At 56.8% G+C, this 20,313-nt stretch overlaps 1 protein-coding gene across 1 annotated transcript in view; it reads right to left on the reverse strand.

Annotated features, from left to right (window-relative positions):
* Positions 1-17,278, reverse strand: part of PARVG (parvin gamma) — a 21,677-nt gene extending 4,399 nt beyond the window's left edge. Inside the window, exons 1-11 of the mRNA XM_021687797.1 lie at positions 17,178-17,278; positions 15,972-16,066; positions 13,833-13,897; positions 11,921-12,023; positions 10,814-10,954; positions 9,760-9,875; positions 8,241-8,296; positions 5,851-5,873; positions 2,725-2,783; positions 2,458-2,526; positions 304-405 (exon numbers count right to left, since the gene is read on the reverse strand). Of these exons, the coding sequence (XP_021543472.1) occupies positions 304-405; positions 2,458-2,526; positions 2,725-2,783; positions 5,851-5,873; positions 8,241-8,296; positions 9,760-9,875; positions 10,814-10,954; positions 11,921-12,023; positions 13,833-13,897; positions 15,972-16,050 (813 nt within the window). The 5' untranslated portion in view covers positions 16,051-16,066; positions 17,178-17,278. The remainder of the gene's footprint in view (positions 1-303; positions 406-2,457; positions 2,527-2,724; positions 2,784-5,850; positions 5,874-8,240; positions 8,297-9,759; positions 9,876-10,813; positions 10,955-11,920; positions 12,024-13,832; positions 13,898-15,971; positions 16,067-17,177) is intronic.
* Positions 17,279-20,313: the final 3,035 nt, after the last annotated feature.

Here is a 20,313-nt window from a genome sequence, read left to right on the forward strand (position 1 = left end):
TGAATGGATGAATAAACTGGGTAGATGGGCAAATAGGCAAGTCAATGAATATGTGTGAGGGTGGATGGATGGATGGATGGATGGATGGATGGATGGGTGGATGAGTAGATAAAGAGACAGATGAATGGATGGGCAGGCAGGTGAATGGGCGGATGAATTGGGTAGATGGGTGGATGGATGGGTAGATATATGGACAAACAAACAAACTTCCCCTCCACCCTTCACTTCTCCTGGAAGTGAATAAGGAGACTGGTATTGCCAACTCCATAAGGCCTACATCAAGGAAACCTCTGGAAAACTTACCATTTCCGCAGGAGAGGTGGGAGTGAGGTAGAATTCCTTCAAGTGCAGGAAGAAGCCTTCCAGTTGTCCAATCAGCAAGAGTAAGAAGACCCCGTCTGCAAACTGCAGAGGAGAGCGTTGGAGGCAGACGGCCCAGGGCTCCCACTCTGCCTCCCGCTCTGCCTCCTGCGGGCTGTGTGGTGCTGCAGGAAGCACGCACCTCTCTGAGTCTCAACTGTCTTTCTGAGACTTAAAGACAACATCCCCGACCTTTGCAGTGTGTTGTAAACATCGGTGGCAGCAGGTAGCAAGCACTCACTGGCCACCTGACACAGACCACACGCTCCATAAAATAGGTTCTTTTCACATTATCTTGTGAGATAGCTGAATATTGCTTTTTAAGCCACATACTGATCCGTGAGCTACAGGAGCACAGGAGAAAACAGAGTTGGGTGTAAAATTATTCCTCCGGAAGAGGCAGAGAACAGCACACGGGGCTCATTTTGCTGGCTGCCACATTAATATTTCTGCCTGCTCGGTCTGTATGGTCAGAGATAAAGCCGCCAGCCTGCCACCAACGTATCATATCCTAGCGTAATCCTACTCAATCTCTTCAAAGATACAAAACACAAGATTAGCTATTGGAGGGAAAACCACCACTCGAAGTCCTTAATAGAATTTCCCCATATTAAGTCTGTTCCGATGTTATTAGTTCGGTCTGAAATCTTTTCTGCTGATATTCCCTGGTAATACCCCCAAAATACCAGGGACTTCAACTTCTCCCTTTATCTGACAGTCTCTACATACGGTCCTCCCACATATCATTATTTTCCGAACGCCATTCCTTCGCCAAGGGAGAGAGAAAGACGAGAAGCAGGTAAAATGGAAACCTACAGGATCATCCTTATATACCCACATAAGATATAATAAAACCCCAAATTCAGCATTTATGGCATGTCCACAGTGTACCAGGTCCTATGGTAAACACCAGAGGTTCATCATCTTATTTGTCGCTCCCAATTCTATGAGGCTGGTCTCCTTAAACTCATTTTAAAAGAAGAGGAGCCTGAGGTTCAGAGAAGGCCAAGCCAAGGCCACGCAGATAATGTGAAGGAGGTGTCCTTGGAGCCCAGGCCGCACGTGTCCATCTGGTACCCTTCAGGTTCAGAGCCTGGTATCGCCAGCCCGCCACATCACCACACCATGTCACACACGGCTTCTCCTGTGGCCACCGTGGGACGTGCTGATGCGCACAAACTGTGGGCCTCAGCACCCCGGATTCAAATCCCGGGTCCTCTGCTCTATTGCTGGGTGACCTTGCATGAGTTCTTCGACATCTCTGTGTCTTAGTGTCCTCATCTATAAAATGGGGTAGTATCTGCTCCCCCTGCAGGGACTGTCAGGAGGATTCAGGAGTTACTGGATGTAAAGCACTTTGTTCAGGGCCTGGCACATAGTGAGGACTTTATTGCCTTTAGGTACCTGGCACCCCGTCCCTCGCTGGCTAATGCCAGGTGCGTTAGAAGTCAGCAGCTCCGGCTAAGATTGCCATAAGCCATTTGGCCCACCGGGGGCCAGACCTGCCTTCCACCTCCCTCCCCCACGGCCACCACGCTGCATGGGCAGAAACATGGTGGCAGGTGGATGAGGCCAGTGGCCAGCAGGCTCCATCGCCCCTTGAAGGCCCTGGGTTGACAACTAGCCTCCCAGCTTCTCTGTTCCCCTCTGTGCTGAGGGGGCATTACGGGTGCACGGTGTCCTCGTGGAAGGCCGTGGCCCCCTGCACAAGGTGACTGGTAAGATTCTGCTCCTGCCCCACGGTGGCACTCGGTGAAGTCAGCTGCGGCGGGCTGGGCAACTGGGGGGCCCACAGAGGCTCTAAGACAGCACCGGGCACGTGACACCGTGAGCAAATGCAGTCACACGAGGGGGGCTCCAACCGCATGGGGGAACCCACAGTCCCTGCCTCGCGAGATCCCCGCAGTGTCCCTGGCTGGTGAGGCTACCTCCCAGCAACAGCCCCCCACTAGAGAGGAGGACCCCACGGCTCTGAGAGGCGACACATCCTGGGCCACACGGGGGCAGGACCCGGCTCCCAGGGCCCCACAGGACCCTCTTCCCCGCCTGCACCCCATGGCCCTTCCCTGCCTGGGGGCCCCACGGCTGAGTCCCTACCTGGGTGTCCAGGTTCTGCACAGACAGGCCCAGGCGGTCCAGGTTCTGGTTGACGAAGTTCACAATGGCCTACCCGAGGAAGGACAAGGACTTTAGGCCCAGGGCTCCGGTTTGCCACCTTCCCACTCGGGAGGGGACAGAAAGCCCCTTGCGTGGCTTCCGAAGCACAGCAGGTGAGGAGCGAGGGCCTTGTTCCTTCCCCTTCATCCTGCAGGACTCAGGGTGGACGCGAGCGGGAGCGCGACTGGGAGCTTTGATCTCTCTTACCTCTTTCACCGTGTTCACTTTCTCCGGAGCCAGCCTAAATAATTCATCAAAGATGTCCTCTGCAGACAGATCCAATAAACACCTCATTACCATGCCGTTATCTTTGGGCCAAACAGGGACTGTATTTCCATACAAATTTCTCAGGGTCCCCAGTCCAGAGGGAGCTGTCGTTCTACCTCCGGGTTCTTGAATTTAAAAAACGGGCCTGGGTCTGTCTGGGTCACTGCTCCCCTGGCTGTGTGGCCCAGGAGGAACTGCCTCCCCTCTCTGTGCCTTGGTGTCCTCATCTGCAAAGTATGGCTGGTAATACCTACTAGATGGGGTCGTTGCAGAGATGAAATTTGGGGCCACATAACACACTTGGCATGGTGGCTGGGCACACAGTAGGGCTTCACTAATGGTCCTCCTTTCTGTAGTGGATGCCTATGGTGTCTGCTCCGCCACCACCCCGTCCTCGGGAAGCTGCCCTGCCTCCTCCCAGGCCCTTGCTCTGCCCACAGGTTCCAGAGCGGACATAGGTGGCTGAGCAGGGGCCAGCCCCACACGGACACTCAGCCTATAGGTCTCCTCCCCAGCATTTCTGGATTGGCAGAATGAGGACATCGAGCCCTGCACCATGCAAAAGGCCAGCACCCTCAGCAGCTGAGTCATGCCTGTGAGACTCGGGAACAAAAGAGGCATCTTGGCAGCTCGGCAGCTCAGGCCCTGGGCCCGCCTCAGACACCCGAGTCCTCAGACGAATGCCCTTTTCCCACAAGCTGTCTTCCTAATATTTGCAGCCCATGCATCTCCCTGGGGGAGACCAGTCCTCGGGCACCGAATGCCCCAGCTAGCTAGCAGAAATTACCTTCCGACCCTGCCACTCAGCAGCTGTGCAACCCTGAGCAAGTCACTTCACCTCTCTGGGCCTCGGTTCCCTCTTTAGTGAAAGGGAAAGGTAGCACCAGATAGCAGCATGCCCTTTCAAATGCACCCATAAACATGGTAGAAACACCAGTGGTTCCTTCCAGACCCCTTGGCCCGTGCTCAGGGGAGTCGTGTCCCTAAAGGAGCCAGGAAATGGAAGGCAAACGTGTGCTCAGTCGACAGGAGCCGGAACAGCGTGAATGTGCTAGAAAAGGGTTGTGAGGAGGTGCTGCTCTGTGTCCCTGCCCCTCACCATGTGACCCACCCTCATGCTGCCCCCCGACAAGCTCTGTTCCCTGAGCAACAACCCCCATCCTCATGCTGCCCAACACACACACACACACACACACACACACGTGTACACACACACACACACCAGCCAGCCTCCCTGTACCTCCCCTCTCCTTCCTTCCCCCACACATCCTCCCTCAGCCTGTTCTCAGAAGCCCCTCACAGGACTTTATTTTCAGCTCTCCAGGTGGGGTGCCCCTCGAGGAACCCCCGGCCCATACAGCAATGTGTCCTAAGTGTGGCGGGCTTAGGGAGGAAAATCATGTTGGGATGGATGGATGATGGATGCACTGGTGGGTGGGTGGATGGATGGACAGCCAATCGGGCCAACCGGCTGCAGAATGAATGAATGAGGGATGCTGGGTGGCTCAGTCGTTAAGCGGCTGCCTTCGGCTCAGGTCATGATCCCAGGGTCCGGGGATCGAGCCCCGCGTCGGGCTCCCTGCTCAGCGGGGAGTCTGTTTCTCCCTCTCCCTCTGCTGCTCCCCCTGCTTGTGCGTGCTCTCATGCTCTCTCTGACAAATAAATAAAATCCTCATTGGCTATAGATGGTATAATGTCAGTATAAAAAAGAAAAAATACTGCACTGATTAAAACATATGGAACAAATAAAAATTTACATGTTCTGGGGGCGCCTGGGTGGCTCAGTCAGTTAAGCATCTGCCTTCGGCTCAGGTCATGATCCCAGGGTCCGGGGATCGAGCCCCGCATCGGGCTCCCTGCTCCGTGGGGAGTCTGTTTCTCCCTCTCCCTCTGCTGCTCCCCCTGCTTGTGCGTGCTCTCATGCTCTCTCTGACAAATAAATAAAATCCTCATTGGCTATAGATGGTATAATGTCAGTATAAAAAAGAAAAAATACTGCACTGATTAAAACATATGGAACAAATAAAAATTTACATGTTCTGGGGGCGCCTGGGTGGCTCAGTTAGTTAAGCATCCGACTCTTGATTTTGGCTCAGGCCATGATCTCAGGGTCATGATCTCAGGGTTATGTGATCAAGCCCAACATTGGATTCTGCACTGAGTGGGGAGCCTGCTTAAGATTCTCTCTCCCGGGGCCCCTGGGTGGCTCAGTCGTTAAGCATCTGCCTTCGGCTCAGGTCATGATCCCAGGGTCCTGGCATTGAGCCCCGCATCAGGCTCCCTGCTCGGCGGGAAGTCTGCTTCGCCCTCTCCCACTCCCCCTGCTTGTGTTCCCTCTCTCGCTGTGTCTCTCTCTGTCAAATAAATAAATAAAATCTTAAAAAAAAAAAAAAGAAAAAGATTCTCTCTCCCTCTCCCTCCACCTCCTCCCACTCTCGCTAAAAAACAAAAAAAAAAAAAAAAGTCCATGAGTTCACATCAATACCAAAAAAACAGAAGAAAGAAAACTAAAATAAACAATTATAAAAAATGAAGGAAGGAAGGAATGGGTGGACCAGTCAATGGGTGAAGAGGTCTGTCACGAGAGCAGCGACCACGTCCAAGACCAGCCACGATGAGGTACCCACGCTGTGCTAAGCACATTTGCAAATTCTTTCAACCCTCATCACCAGCCCAAGAGGTAGGTGCCGTCATTAATCCCATTTTACAGATGAGAAAGCTGAGGCACAGACAGGCTAAGGCACTTGCCCAGGTTCACACAGCTGCCAAGAGGAAGCACTAGTGTTCGAACCCAGGCCATCTGGCTCCAGAGTCCACACGTGTGTAACAACCCCACCGTCACCACCGGTGGGGATTATAAATCTCTCCCCCACACGAGCAGTACCAGGAGAGGAAATAGCCGGATCCATGGACGCACTGACAGACAGGAGGAGGGACAAATGGACCAGAAGAAGGCTCGAGGGCGCAAACGGGGTGAGAATGCCCAGGAAGTCACCCCTCGTCATCACATCTGTGTCAACACACACCCAAGAGGAACAGATCCCCTTAAGGTACAAGAGTACTCACTCGCAGGTTGGTCCTTGTCTGTGCTAAAGGGAAATTGTAGGGGGAGAAAGGCAAAGAAATGGTTAAAAAATATATATACCGTCCTCAGACCTCTACTTTCTTCATATGACAAGACTTGGCACGTGCAGAGTTGACAACGAAGCTGGCGGCTCCTTCTTCCCCCGCAGCTTCGTAAGCAGGCAGGGAGGGTCCTTGTGCAGAGCAAATGGCCAGAAAGAGGCCCGTTCCCTTCCCTGGAGGTTTCCGCACCGAGTTATGTCTGGGTTTTATCATTTCTGTGGTTGTCATTTTGGTCGGGGCGGGAGGCATTATATGTGCGACCAGACACACAAATTGTACGTTTATCACGGGTGCATTTTTACATATCCCCTGTGGGATCAGCACCCCAAAGAGATAGAGACCCTTCCTAGCACCCCCATGTGCTCTCCCCCCTGCCACCCCCATGACCCCCCAACCAGGATTACCACTGCTCTGATCCCTCCCACTGTGCATGTGTTTTGCCTGTTCCGGGAGTCCGTGTCGGTGAAATCACACAGCACACACTCTTCTGGGTCTGGCTTCTTTCACTCTGTGTTTCTTGTTTTGAATGGTTTTCCTTTGACTTTGTGTCAAATTTTCCACACCAGTCCCGCTCCTGAGAAGCAAGGGTCTGGGCCCAAAGCAGGCCAGGCGGTCCCAGGGGAGCCAGGTGCCCACCCCCCCCCGCCCCCATGACGTGGCCCTCAGCAGGGGACTGGGCTGTGCAGGGCAGAGTGGGCAGCCTAAAGCAGAGACCCGGAGCTCATCAGCATGAAACAGGGTGCCAGAGGGAGAGACGTCCCTGTGCTGCCCGAGACACTGGCTGGGAGCTGAGGGGAGCCGTCACGGAGTTCCAAGTTCATAAAGGGGTGGAGAAGGATGATTGTAGGAGCCTAAGCGGGGCAGGAATGTGGCATCATGAACAGATGACACCTTCCCATTCAAGCTCCCCAGACTCATTTCCAGACCCTGAAGCTTTGGCTCAGAGGAGGAGCCAGGTCAGGGTCACCGAGCAGCTGGGTGACTGCGAGGTCACTCAGCCTCACTGAGTCAGAGGGGAGCAAGGCTTCTTCCCGGGGTGCCCTGGGGAAGGTTAAATGGGCCTGCATGTGAACCGGATGCCCTGGCATGAGGGGCCAGCAAAAGTCGGCCTCCTCCTAATCTTTGCCCTGCTCAGCACACATGCTTGGGTCACCGCGGACACTGGTCATCAACTTTCCATTGGTTTCACTACCTTCCACTCCCCACAGGAGCCATAGACTGGAGGGACCCCAGGGTTGGAGGGAGTCCAGGTGGGGGAAGGCCCCCAAGCACACATTACCTATAACCTTCACAACAGCCCACGAGGTAGGAATGGGTCTCCATTTTTCAGAGGAGCGGAGGCTCAGCACTGTGGGAGGTGACTTGTCCAAGGTCACACAGCTCATATACCACCGATGGGCAGCTAAGCCCAGGTGGGGCTGCGTGCCAAGCCTGTGAGCTAGAGAGAACTGACTCCTCAAGCTGGGCTCTGTGAGGGTCAAACGGGTCACAGGAGCTACACAGCCCACCCTGCATGTAGTGGGCCCTCAGCAAATGTTAGAGGAAAAAGGAGAACCTACAACCTCCCGCAAGAGGCCCACTCTCAGACCAACCCAGAAAGACCTGGCCAGCACTGCCTGGGAGAGCCTTTCCCTCCAGGAGGGCAGAGGGAAGAGCTCATTGGCTGAGCATCCTGCTTGCCCAGACAGACCGAAGGTAAACAGGTAAACAGCTGGCTGACATGGACACCCAAGGACAGAGCTTCCTGCCCCATATACAGTAGTTGCTCAATAAATGTTGGTGGTATGAGGGAGTGTTTGGTGTGCTTGTCTCTGGGCACTGGGAGGCCAGCGGGGTTCTGTCATCCTGTTACAACATTTGTGCTCAACTGCAGCATCTCCCTGCCATGGGTGATTCCCTCACCCATATCCAGCACTTGGGCACCAGGCAAAGGGGAACCAACATGGCATCGGGGTCCTCTGACCCCAGTTCTGGATTCCTCCTGGCCCACAATGGCTATGGTGTGATCTCAGGACTGGGAGCCACAGCCCCTTTTCTAACCCCAATTCTGCCTGTTTTGTTGGGTTGGGCAGAGGATGAAATGAGCTGGCAGGGGTTGGCATGCCTAACAGCCCATAAAGGGCCATGCCTTGTGAGGCCCAGCAAGATGGAAGGGCTCCCAGCAGGGCTGAGGGGTCAGCAAGGCCCTCTGGGGGCTGAGAGGAAGCTAGGGAGGTGTGAGGGCCCCTCCCACAAAGGGCAGGTAGATCGGACCCCGGCCCCAGGCCCCACTGCCCATTCTCAAAAAAACATAACCTGGCCTCTGCTGTAGGTCCTGGTTCTTCCCTCACCTGCACTGAGTGAGCTGTTCCACTGATTTCTCTGACTTCAGACCATTTTTGGTGCTCTAAGAAAGAAAAAAGGGGAAGAAATTGAGTAATCCCAGAAAACTCAGGGACCCATGCCAGCCATTAAAAGACTGTAGTTGCCAGAGCAGCCCCAAGGAACCCAGCTCACTCTACCTCATCCCCTCCTCAGAGGTGGTTCCTAGACAGCTCTCATCACTGTGGCCTGACTCAATGTTTTTCTTTCTCATGAGCCTTGAGCCCCATGAGGATGAGAACAATGTCTGTCTTGTTCCCCAGGTACCCCCAGGGTCTCACCCAGTGCCTGGCTCATAGGGAGTCAATGAACATGAGTTGATCTGAATAATGAATGAATGATGACCAGATGGATGGGTGGGTGGACAGACGGACGGGTGGATGGGTGGACGGATGGATGGACGGATAGGATCGATGGATGAGTGGAGATGGATGAATGGATGGTAGATGGATGGGTAAATGGATGAGTGGATGGATGGATGGATGATGGATGGATGAGTGGATGGATGGATGGAGGATGGAGGAGTAGATGGATGAGTGGATGGATGGATGGATGATGGATGGATGAGTGGATGGATGGATGGAGGATGGATGAGTAGATGGATGAGTGGATGGATGGATGGTGGATGGATGGATGGATGACTGAATGGATGATGGATGGATGGATGGATGGTGGATGGGTAGAAGGGTGGATAGAGGGGTGGGTGGATGGATTGATGAATGAGTGAATGAATAAGTGAAGGAGTGAAGGAATAAAGTCACCTCTGATTTACATAAGAACTATAAACAAAGTCACAACACTACTTAGTAGAGAATTTCAATCAATGGTTTTGAAAAAAGTAAGACTGATTTCACCTGAGTGAAAGGTAAGCTCGAAGACAGGAAGTCCCAATGCTCACCAGGTACTGGGAGGTTGGGGGAAGGAGTAATGGAGAGCAGGAGTAGGTGGGGGCCCATTTGTGGTGCTCAAACTCTGCCCGAGGGAGAAGCCGTGGGTTCCAGGGACATGAACTTCAGCACAGTTGTGAGTGTGCTAGAGCAAGGGTGGAGGTGGAGGTGCAGGTGGAGAAACCTGAGAAAGCTCCCTTGTATAGTCACAGCCCTCCATAGTGACCAAGGAACAACACTGCAGTGCTATGGGCCAAGGCTGTGAAGGCTCCCAAAAGGCCATGAACAGATGACCACTTACGGCCCACGTGACATGGTTGCCATCAGCCAGGACCTTCCTAACACCACCCCCACCAGCAGATGCTATCTACTGAGGTAAGTGGGACTGGCCAGCCTGCAGACCTACTTATGGCCCCCCTGGACTCTCGACACCTCCCACCCACAGCTCCAGCCCAGCGCCCACGGCTGTCCTGGAGGGATGTGATCTATCTCAAGGGAGGGTCAGTCCCCTCCCATGCAGCACCCCCAATCCAGGGTGTGGTGATATGGACCCAAAATGCTCAGCCTACACACAGGGGTCCCCTGAGGCCCAGCCTCGTACCTCCATGGTGATCACCTCCACCTGGACATTGGTCGGAAGGGGCAGGTCGGGCTGGAAGTGGTTGGCCAGGGCCACGAGCAGATGCAAGGTGGCCAGCAGGTCCTTGCTGAAGATGGCTGGGGGGGCACAGGTCAGAGCTGAGGGGCTGCCCAAACCTGGGACCACATGGAGGTCTCTTTGTGGTCACAACCACCCTCTGAAGACCAAGGAGCTCTGCGTCCAGCCTTCTGGAAGGCAGAGTTCTGGAGACACTCATTCTGAACCCAAAACAGTCACCCTTTGCTCTTATCACCCCGCTCTGCAAATGCAGCACAAGGCACCGTGTGGACGGGGCTTCAGACACAGAGGCAGTCCCTGCTGACAGTTGTGTGCAACCCGATGCCCTACAGCGGGGTCCTGCCGGGAGAAACTGCTGGATTCAGAGGAGTGTGACTTAATTCAGGGCCAGTATTATACACATCGGGCATTGAAAGCGAGTCTTTAAACCAAGTGGTAAAGGCAATGGCATGAGACCCAACCAAAACTGGGCTTGAAAATGGCTCCATCATCACCCCCAGCCCTGGAGAAGGTACAGAACCCCTTTCTGCCTCAGTGCTCTCATCTGGAAAATGGGAAGGATGTGGGGTTCCGAATGGCAGGAAGGTCATACTGAACTGCTAATGGGCTGGGGTCGGCGTCTGGGTGCTGTGCTCATGCTCGTTTCTCACAAGCCTGCCCTGCAGGTATAACTTAAACCAATTAATGAAAGAGGACTGGTAGCACCCATCTGACAAGGCAAGTGGGGGCTCGCGGTGCTTGGGATTCAAACAGGGGCTGCATGGTTGACCGAGTTTATGCCGCCCACACCGCGGCGGTCCGGAAGTGCATAGGGCTGTTTGCTCCCAACAGGTGCACCACTTTGCCCAGGAGGCCGTGCTTCTTCCAAGCCCCCGGGGTGTCCCCATACCAAAGGCAGGTGAGCACAGCTGCCGGGTGAACAGAGGCCACTGGTGCAAAGGGACCCAGGCGCCCCCCGCCCTCCCCTAGACCCTGCCCCAGCCGAGGCCCAACTTACTTCCCATGCTCCACTTGAGCTGCCGCTCCTCCACCTGCAGACTGTGGTTGATGGCCTCCAGGACCACCTCGAGCTTGCGCCTTTGGCTCGGGGCGGTGAGAGCCATCTCCTCCACTTCCAGCTTGAGCCCGGTCAGCATCTCTAAGGGCAGGAGAGAGTGGGAGAGCCAGGGAAGGAGTGGGGGGAGAGGTGGAGGGAAGCAGAAGAGGGAGGAGGGGGAGGGAGGGGGGAGTACAGTGGGAGGGGGAAGGCGGGAGGGCACTGGGGGACCTCCCCTTCCATAAGCTGTGTGACCTGAGCAAGCCCACGCCCTCTGAGCTGCCCTCCACTGGCCCCCTTACCTTGACCACCCCGTGCCTGCTCCCTTAGCCCTCTGCATAGCTCTGTGCACCTCCGTTCTGCAAGGCTGTGTGGCCTAGACTCCTAGGCTCAGATCCTGACTCCCCCGCCTTCTTTACTCTGAGACCTTGGACAAGTGACTAGGCCTCTCAGTTTCCTCATCTGTAAAATGGGGACACTAACAGGATAGAGTTTTTCTGAGGATTAACCGCACCTACTCCATGGCAGGTGCTGGGGAAAGGGCTGGTAGGAGCATTCGGTCACCAACTACAAAGGGCTCCCAGGCCGGCTGAGGACCGGAATCAGGCCCACCCCAGGCCTCTGGGACCTCACAGCTTTGTGCAGAAGGCAGATGTGTAGACCAAACCTGACAGCTCAACAGCAAGGGGGAGGGTACCTGGGGGCAGGGTAGGGGACCTGCCTGGGGCCAGGAGGCAGCCCTGAGAGTAAAGGCGACCTGGGGAGCACTAGGCGTTTCCAGATTGAGACAGCCCCCCCCCCCCCTCGGGCAGGAGCCCAGCCCACCTCTACCCGCCTGGGTCGTCTCACTGCTGGCCTGTCTTCTCCAGCAGCCGGGGGCAGCCCGAGGCCGGGGACCTGGGTTCTTTGTTATCCACCGCAGCCTATAAACAGCAGGTGCTCCATACATGACACTCAGCAGGGGGCAGGAGGGTGAAGCTGAGTGAGGAGCCCACCCTTGGGGGCCTGGAGGGGCCGGGCTGGGGGGCTGGGGCCCAGACCCGTGCAGCCCTGGGAGCTGCTACTTACGGAAAAGGTGGTGCAGGATGAGCCCATCAAATATGTCCTCCTCCAGGCTGCGGACCACAATGTGCTCAGGGAGGAGCTTGGCATTGATCCACTCCATTAGCACCTGCAGATCCCAAGAGGACGGCTGACCCGGGACCACTCCTCACCTGGTCCCCCACCTGGCTCAGTTCTGACCTCGGCCTGGAATGCCCTCCTCCCACCTGCCAACTCCTACCCATCCTTCAAGGCCAGGTCAAATGTCACCTCCTCTGGGAAGCCCTCCCTCCTCTCCCAGGCTGAGTTAGGGGCCCGCTCTGGGCTCCCAGGGACCAGGGCATGGTGGGGCTGTCTTTTGTCCTGTGCAAGGTGTCAGTGCCGGGAAGCTACTGTAACTGGTCCCTGTAAGTGGGGACGTGGCTGTGGGACTGGATAACTGGGAAGAGCACTGAAGGTCCTTGATAGGAAAAGCCTAAATTGCCTCGAAGAGGCTGTTGGTAGAAATCTGGACACGAAGCAGGCACCTCTGGTAAGAGCTCAGAATGAGAGGAAGGACACGATACTGGGAACACAGAGGAGGCCCCGTGACACGGAGGCAGAGATTGAAGTGGCGCGTCTACACACCAAGGGACACCGAGGGTTGTTGGAGACCTCTGATGGCGGGAGAAAGGCCTGGGATGGGTTCCCCCTCAGAACTTCCGGGAGGAACCCACCTGCCCACACCTTGACTTAGGACTTCCAGCCTCCAGGCTGGGAGACCATCAACTCCCCTTGTTTTAAGCCACGTGGTTCATGGTACTTGGTAGTGGCAGCCCCAGGACACCAGCACAAGGGCTGTGGGTGTCCCACCCTATCCCCCAGACTTTTGGCTGTGGGGCATCCCCTCTGCAGCTCTGCCCGGGCACCCACCCTGCCTGGGCTCAACAGGCCAGAAGGGCAGGAAGCAGAGCCCTGAGCCTTTAAGGGAGCAGCGCCAGCTACTCCAGAGCTGGTGAGGAAACCCCCCACGCTCCTCCACCTCCGCCCCTGCTCCCAGAGGGGCCCAGCAGGCTTCAGCTTCCACCAGCGGCACCTGCCCTGGCGGCCCCGTCCCTCCCCATCTCCCTTCCCTACTTGCTTTCCTTGTCTCCTCTATTACCTGCCGACTCACTACTTACACCCAAACTCTTATCTCAGGATCAGCTCTTGGAGGAGCCCAAACTAAGACATGTCAGCGCCCCATCAGGTTTTCCGGGAGGGGCCGAGCTGGCTGTGCCCTGCATCCCAGTGCCTGATGGTGGGAGAGGTGGGATGGAGGGAGCGAGGGAACAGGAGGCAGAAAGGAAGGGATGGGAAATGGCCACGATCTGGGGGTGGAAAGTGGTACAGGCCAGGAGGCCTCCCTGGAGGAGGCAACAGAAAGGCCATGTGGAGACTGGAGAAGTAGGGCAGAGGAAAACGGAGGCCTGAGCCTGCCTGTGCTCAGCTGGTCCAGGAGCCACAGCGGCAGACTCAGAGCCATGGAGAAACTGGGTGACCTGGGTGAACCACGCCCATTCCTGCCCATTTTGCCAGTTCTCCATTGCCTCCGACAGGTGCAAGGGCACACGGTTTGGGGCCTGGGTCAAACTCCAGTTCTGGTCAGCCATTGGCCAGCCTTGTGTCCCCCACGAGTCAGGTCACCCCTCTGAGCCTCACTATTCCCTCCATGGGATGCAAAACAGCAGATGCCTCTTGACCGTCGTGAGGCTTGCTGGGATCATCTATGTAAAGGCACACAGTTGGTGCTCAATAAATGTTCTTTCATGTAGTCATTCAACAGGTCTGCCAGGGACCTGCAGGGTCACCACCCGCTGGCCTGAGGTCGGGGGGCGCAGGTGGCCTGCTGTCCCCACCCCAAGAAGATGAAAAGACCCCCTCCAGAGAAATCAGGGGAGACCACAGAAAGCTGCCGTACCTTTTGCAGTTCTTCAAATTTGGGATCCTGCCGGGAAGTGGGCGGCAGGTACTTCTTTTTTTCTCCTGGAAGCAGAGGTGAGCATGACACATGTGTGGGGACACTGCAGGGAGCTAGGCAGCTCTCTCCCTGCAGGTCACCTGTATGCAGGTACCTTGACACGAGGGATATTTGGTCCTGTGCTTCACACATACACACACACACATACACACAAACACACACATGCACACACACACACGCATACACACAGTCGTAGATACACACACATAAGCACGTGCACGCGCACACACACACACACCCTGAGCAGCAAACGTCTAAAGTGACTCGAATTACCCAGACACGCCTCGTCCTCCACACCTCTTTCTTTGCCATGCTGTTCCCGCCACACCCTAAACGCCCTTCCCTCTCATTTCCCTCATGAGCACTAGCTCATCTTCAGGCACAACAATATTTATATTTTGGGGACATACCCAGCCTGAAAAACTATTTCTTGTCTGAAATTCAAATTTAACTCGGCCTCCTGTGTTTTATCTGGCAAATCTACCCACTTAAGAAGATGCAGGGCTCACGCAAGCCCAGGGGCTGGGCACCAAGGGCCCAAGGCGGAGTCCTGCATCTGTCCGGCTCCCTGGTGTGGGCAGGACCCAGAGGCCACCCCAGCTGACTCTCTGAGCCCCAGGATCCTGGTCAGCAGCTTCCTGACATTCTAGACTCACAGAACCCACACTTGTCAAGGCTGAGAGGGAAGTGCAAGATCATCTAGTCTCAATGAACATGGGGGAAACTGAGTCACCTTGTGGGGACTGCCTTGCCCAAATTCACAAAATGCAATGCCTCTGTCTTCATTTGACGCAGGTGGGGACTTTTCCTAGACGTTCTGAAAACCTTCAAGTACTACCCAGCCCCATATCTCCCGACAAGAAGGAGGGCTCTCTAACCCGCTGGGTACCAGCCGGCTCCGGACCAACGCTTGGGGAGTTGGTGGGTGAACGGCTCCGGTGGTACCCCACCCTCACCCCACCCCTTCTCAGAGCAGGCTTCCTGCCACTCTCAATCATCACACATTCCAGCTCTGCCTGCCAGTACTTCAAATAGTTCTAAATCAACTGTAAAACACAAAATAAATATTTTTTCAAATAACTAAGCCCTACCGCTAACAGCAGTTTTGCTCATGACACTTTCCAGCCTCAAACCCTCTATAAACAGAGAGCCCCGGGACAACAAAGGAAGTCAGCCTCGTGACGCTGGGCCACCCCTGCACCCGGCCCCCTCCCACCGCCTGGCCGCCAGGGTCTCGCTCACCACCCCCGGGGGTCTCTCGGCCACAGGGCCTATCTCAAAAGGCTGTCTTCACAGCATCTCGATCAAGTTGCATTCTGCTCTTTCACTTCAATTATCTAACCCTTTCTCTCCATCATCACACTTAGGTTTGAAAGGTGACATAAATTCCAGTGAGTTCGCTTAAAGCCTCTGCTGAGCAGGACCTTTGGGTTGCTCCCTATTTTGCTTCTTTTCTGTAACAGGGTGAGGAAGGCCTGGGGCACCTGCACTGTCCTTTCCGACTGTCTCCTGGGAGGGAGGTTTCAGGGGCAGCGGCCACAAGCTCCCCAAGCTCAGAAAACAGACTTGCGGAATTCCCCCGTCCTACGGCCACCCCCCTTTGCAAAGGGCCCCAGGCGTGTGAAGGAAGCAGATCGACAAGCCCCCATTCCGCGAGGCGTCAGATGTCTGCTGTCCGCCACAGTAAAGGAGTCACAGGCTACCTACTACATTCCTCTCTGGGCCTCAGTTTCCTCGGGTACGCCAAGGAGGCGGGAACATCTACCCTTAGAGCAGTAAATGAGATGCTGCTACTACTAAATAAACAGCAGCAGTTGGAATCTCCTCTTAACATCACCATTAACCTGGAGATGTGCGGTCACGAGGGGAATGGGGATGCCTGCCCAAGATTCTGGAAGCGGGGGCAGGCGGCTGTCAAGGGTGAAGCAGAAGGCATCGGCAGGGGCCGAACAGAACTGGGTGCCGGATGACAACTTGGAAAGCAAGGCAGCGCCCAGACCCGCCTGTTGGGTTCCTGCCGTGCAGACCCTCACCTCCCCCGCCCCGCCCGCCCCCCCCCAGCCCCACTTGGACAGGCACCTTGTGGGAGTTCCTCCTCCGTCGGCGGGCCCGTCACCTTAGGGAGCTGCAGCAGGTTGTATAAGGACTCTGACTCCATTTCTCCCTTGCTGGCCCTGGGGGTGCAGGGGATAGAAGGCTTATCATCCTCGGCCTCTCTGTGGTTTGGGGGGGGTCTCATTGCTCATGCCAGCATGGGAGGGGTCAACATTTACAGAGTGTGTGCAGCCCCCTCCACGGGTTCATTATGGGCAGGGGGCCGGGCTCACCGCCCGCGGGACCAGGCACATTCAGAAGCCGGCCCTGGCCTCCTTCCTGTTCTGCTGGGCTCACTTCCTCTCCTGCTCAGCCACCCTCTTCAGCCCCTGCGTCTTCCCCCAGCGTTTCTGGTCCCAAACAGACATTGGGGCTGGGGTGTCATGCATCAGAATGGTGGCCAGCTCCAGCCCCCAGGGAGGCCCCCAAAGATGGGGGCATTCACAGGGGCTGCAGCCTCCCCATCGCCCTAGCAGCCAGCCCAGGGACCAGGGCACTGCTGGCAGCTCCATCCTGCCCTGAGGCGAGGATCCAACCCTACCCCCTGGATAGGCCTCCAAGCTCCTTTTGGACAGGATTCGGTTCAAAGGACATGGCCACAGAAAAGGAAAGAGCCTTGCCTGGGGGTTAGGTGGCCCAGGTTCCAGGCTGGCTCCTCCTCATTCTCCTTGTGTGACATTGGACAAATCCCCTCCCTTTCTGGTCCCAAAGATCTTTACAGACAGGGCCGGACTCCGAGCTCACCGAAGGCACTGGAGTGGACAGAGCTGGAACGGCCTCAAGCCGTCGGCCGCCCCGGGCAGCGCCTCCCTGCCCCGGGCCTGTTTCTTCATCTGAAACCGGGTGGCCTCTCTTCCCCGCACGCTGGATGAAGCTCAGGGGAGGTGGCAGGGGGAAAGGGAGGCTGCCCGCTTGGCCACGCAATGGGATGGTGCCCGTCTGCCCGTCCGGCCCCAGCAGGGAGGAATGGCCACTTCCGAGCCTGGGGGGCCGGAGGGGCAGAGGGGCTCCGGGCTTCACCTGGCCCGACTCCCTCCCCGTGTGGCCTCAGCTGAGGCTGTGTCCTCTGGGGTCCGTTTCCACAAGCCCCCGGGAGCCCTCCCTCGCTGAGCTCTGACTCCCGAGCTTTGGAGAGAGGCAGAAAGCCCTGAGCCGAGGGCTCCCGTGAGCTAAGATGCCAGGAAGACTCACCTGGCTGCCTCCTTCACACCAGGGAATGAAGCTGTAGCTCGTGATCACTGGCTTCCAAATAAAAGTTAAGTTCCTAGCCGTGGGGGGCTGGAGGGGCCACGCTGCTCACTTCCTCCAGGCCTGTGGCTTCCGCAGGGCCTGCTTGGAGGCGTCTGCACGCAGCTTCCTCCTCACTGGGCCGCTGAGCCTCCTGCCTCCACAGCCCCACCGGAAAGCTCTGTCCCTGGAGCCCCAACCACCCAGCCACACCTCCTGGCCCTCAGATGCCTCGCAGGCAACTCGGATCTGCGATTTCTTCTGTCTCTCCCTCTCCCCTCCCCACCATGCAGCCCAAGCCAGTCCCTCCCGGCCTCACCATCTCCGAGTGGCCAGCGCCAGCCAGCCAGCCGCTGAGGCCAGAGACCCCCACAACCCTGCCCCTAGCGAACTTCGAGCCGTGCCTCAGGCCATCCCTCCACCCCCACGCCCCCAACCAGCCAGCCCCTCTTCCCCTCTTCCTCTGGCCTGGACCACATAGGAGCCTCCTTGCTCGAGCCCCACAGCCAGCCTCTCACACCCCAACCCCTGCCTGGATGCTCACGTCCCAGACCCCTCAAAACCCACCAATGGCATCCCATCGTTCTTAAAAGCTACTCTGCACAGCCCAGCGTATGTCCTGATGGACCTGCTGGTTAGATCTCCATCCCCATCTCCAAACCTCCCAGCCATGTTGACCAACTTTCTGCTTCCTGAACACACTACATGCCTTACTATTTCCTCTGCCTAGAAGCCCCTGCCCCAGCTTTTAAAGGGGCTAAGTTCCTCATCTTTATCGTCAGCTTAAACGCCTCCTCCTTCAGGAAGCCTTCCCTAACTGCATCATCTAAAAGAGGTCGTCTGTAGGATTCCTTACCACAGCTCTGAAGGTCTTCTGTGCCCCAGTGCCTAGAACAAGGCCTGACACCAAGCGGACTCGATGCATAAATGCAGCTGGCTACTGTTGCCTAGAGGATGAAGTTCTTCCAGAGAAGAAATGGGCCTTGACGGATGAATAAGAGTTTGCCCGCTAAAGATGTGTGAGAATGTTCCAGGTGGAGGGAACGGTGCATGCGAAGGTGTTAAGGAGTTTGAGAAGGAGAGGCCCCAGGACGGCAGGAGAGTCGGCGATCAGCTCAGACCCAAGCTGGGGTCCTGCACTTGAATCTTCCTGGGCCAGGATGAACCTGTGAGTATTCACGGCAGCAGCGACTGTGCTGAGGGACCAGGAAGCCAAGCACCCTTTCTCTGCTGACAGATCAGGCAGAAAAGGGGCAGAGCAGGTGGGAAGCAGGAACAAGGGCACACGTGAGCAGGAAAGCGGCGTTGTTCCCAAGAACTTACAAAAATGACAACGTGTTAGTGATTATTACTGCTAATATTTATTGAGTAACTGAAGACGTAGCAGACATCGCTCTAAGGGCTTTAATTTTACTGGGGGCAGCCTCTGGGGCAGGTGCTGCTTTCATCCCCACCTGCAGAGGAAGACACAGAGGGGCAGGATCCCATTTCTGCGCGCCCCCCCACCCCGCCCCGATGGCCCCGTGCGAGCCCGGGGTTTGTGGTGCAGTGGGCCGGGAAGCAGCGGTGCCCACACACCCGCTTGGCTTGGGCAAGTGTGGCGGGCCCGGCGTGGCCCAGGGGTCAGTGTGCTGCCAAGTCTCCACAGAGATGGCATGCCCAAATGGGGGGCTGAAGAGTGCTTAATAAAGCATTGGCTGGGGCCAGGTTAAGGGAACCCAGAAGAGACGGTGCTGCCCCCCGAGAAGGGCTACTCCGAAGCCCAGCGGGGCAGAGGACAGGGAGGACACCAGAGCCCAGAAAGAGATGGCTGGAGCTCTGAGCTGGCCGCCAGCCAGGGGCTGTGGTAGAGGGGGGCACGCCGACCCACGGTGGCCTGGCCGAGGGACAACTAACACCCTGATCTCATTCACTCTCCCCCACCCTCCTTCCTGCTGGGGCCTCCCACTGGCCAAATCCCAGGGGAAGCCAGCGGCAAGAACGCTCGCCCAGGCAGTCGGTGAGGCCAGGGCCGCAGATACCGCGGGGCGGGGTGGGGGGGGTGTCTCAGGGGCCATCAGGAAACATCTGGCCCAACGTTGATGCCTCGGGAGACAGTAGTGGCTCGGCAGCCTCCTGGTCAGGGCAAAGGCCGCCACTGTGGTGTCATCGGACGAGTCCTTGATGGGGGGGTCTGTCCCCAGCCTGGGGCTCCAGCCGTCCGGTGGCTCTGGGGTCACCTCATTTCCGGTATTAGACTCCTTCCTGTTCAAGCAACTACGGCGACGCCAGTTATCTGCCACTGGACCTGGGCTAATAAAGGATGTTACCAGTCGAGGAAGGCAGATCTTAAGTGAGGGAGTGATGATGGATCTGGTGAGGGAAACTGGAGGGAAATTTCCACCGTGGAAAGTGCGGGATAACGAACTGGCCAGAAGTCGCACGGGAACGACGTGGCTCTGGACCAGGCGTCCCTCCGAAGCTGGGTCCTTCCCAGCGGCTGTTTGGGATCCTTAGTATTTTTACAGCACCAAGGCCTCGCTCTGCCGGTTAGCAGTACTTCAAGAGTGAGTTTTAATGCTTCAGACAGGAAAGTTCGAGGCCCCTGAATCCCCCCGTGACTTCTGCAGGGAAGGTTTACAGCACGGCCACCGTCGAGGGTCACCCGGGCCCCTCGTCCTGCAGCGCAAGGGGCACACCATCCCCCCAGAGTGGGCTGTCCAGCCGGCGCCACCGGCCCCCTGTACACCCCGTTCTGCTTTGGACCCGGACAGATAGGCCGACCCGCCCAGCTCGGCTCATCCCTATTGCACATCCGCTGCTGTGACTGCTTTTCCCCTGTGGCTCCCGCCCAGGAACCCCTTGGCCTCAGCCCCCGCAGGGCCCGGCCCCCACACCGGGCTGCATGCTGGCTCCTGGGCCCAAGCACTGGGCTGGCGCGACCAAGGGCCACTAAGCGCATGAAAGCAAAAGCAGACACAGCCCCGCGCTCTCGAGGTCTTTATTGGAATAAGTAACAGCACACCGTTCACAGCGCACAGCACTTTCCTAACCGAGGCTCTGGCTCCCGGGAGGTCAGGTTCACGGCAGGGCCCACGGCAGACCCGAGCAGCCACGGCTT

This window comes from Neomonachus schauinslandi, chromosome 5 (genome assembly GCF_002201575.2).
Source record: "Neomonachus schauinslandi chromosome 5, ASM220157v2, whole genome shotgun sequence".
In the NCBI taxonomy this organism is placed as follows: Eukaryota; Metazoa; Chordata; class Mammalia; order Carnivora; family Phocidae; genus Neomonachus; species Neomonachus schauinslandi.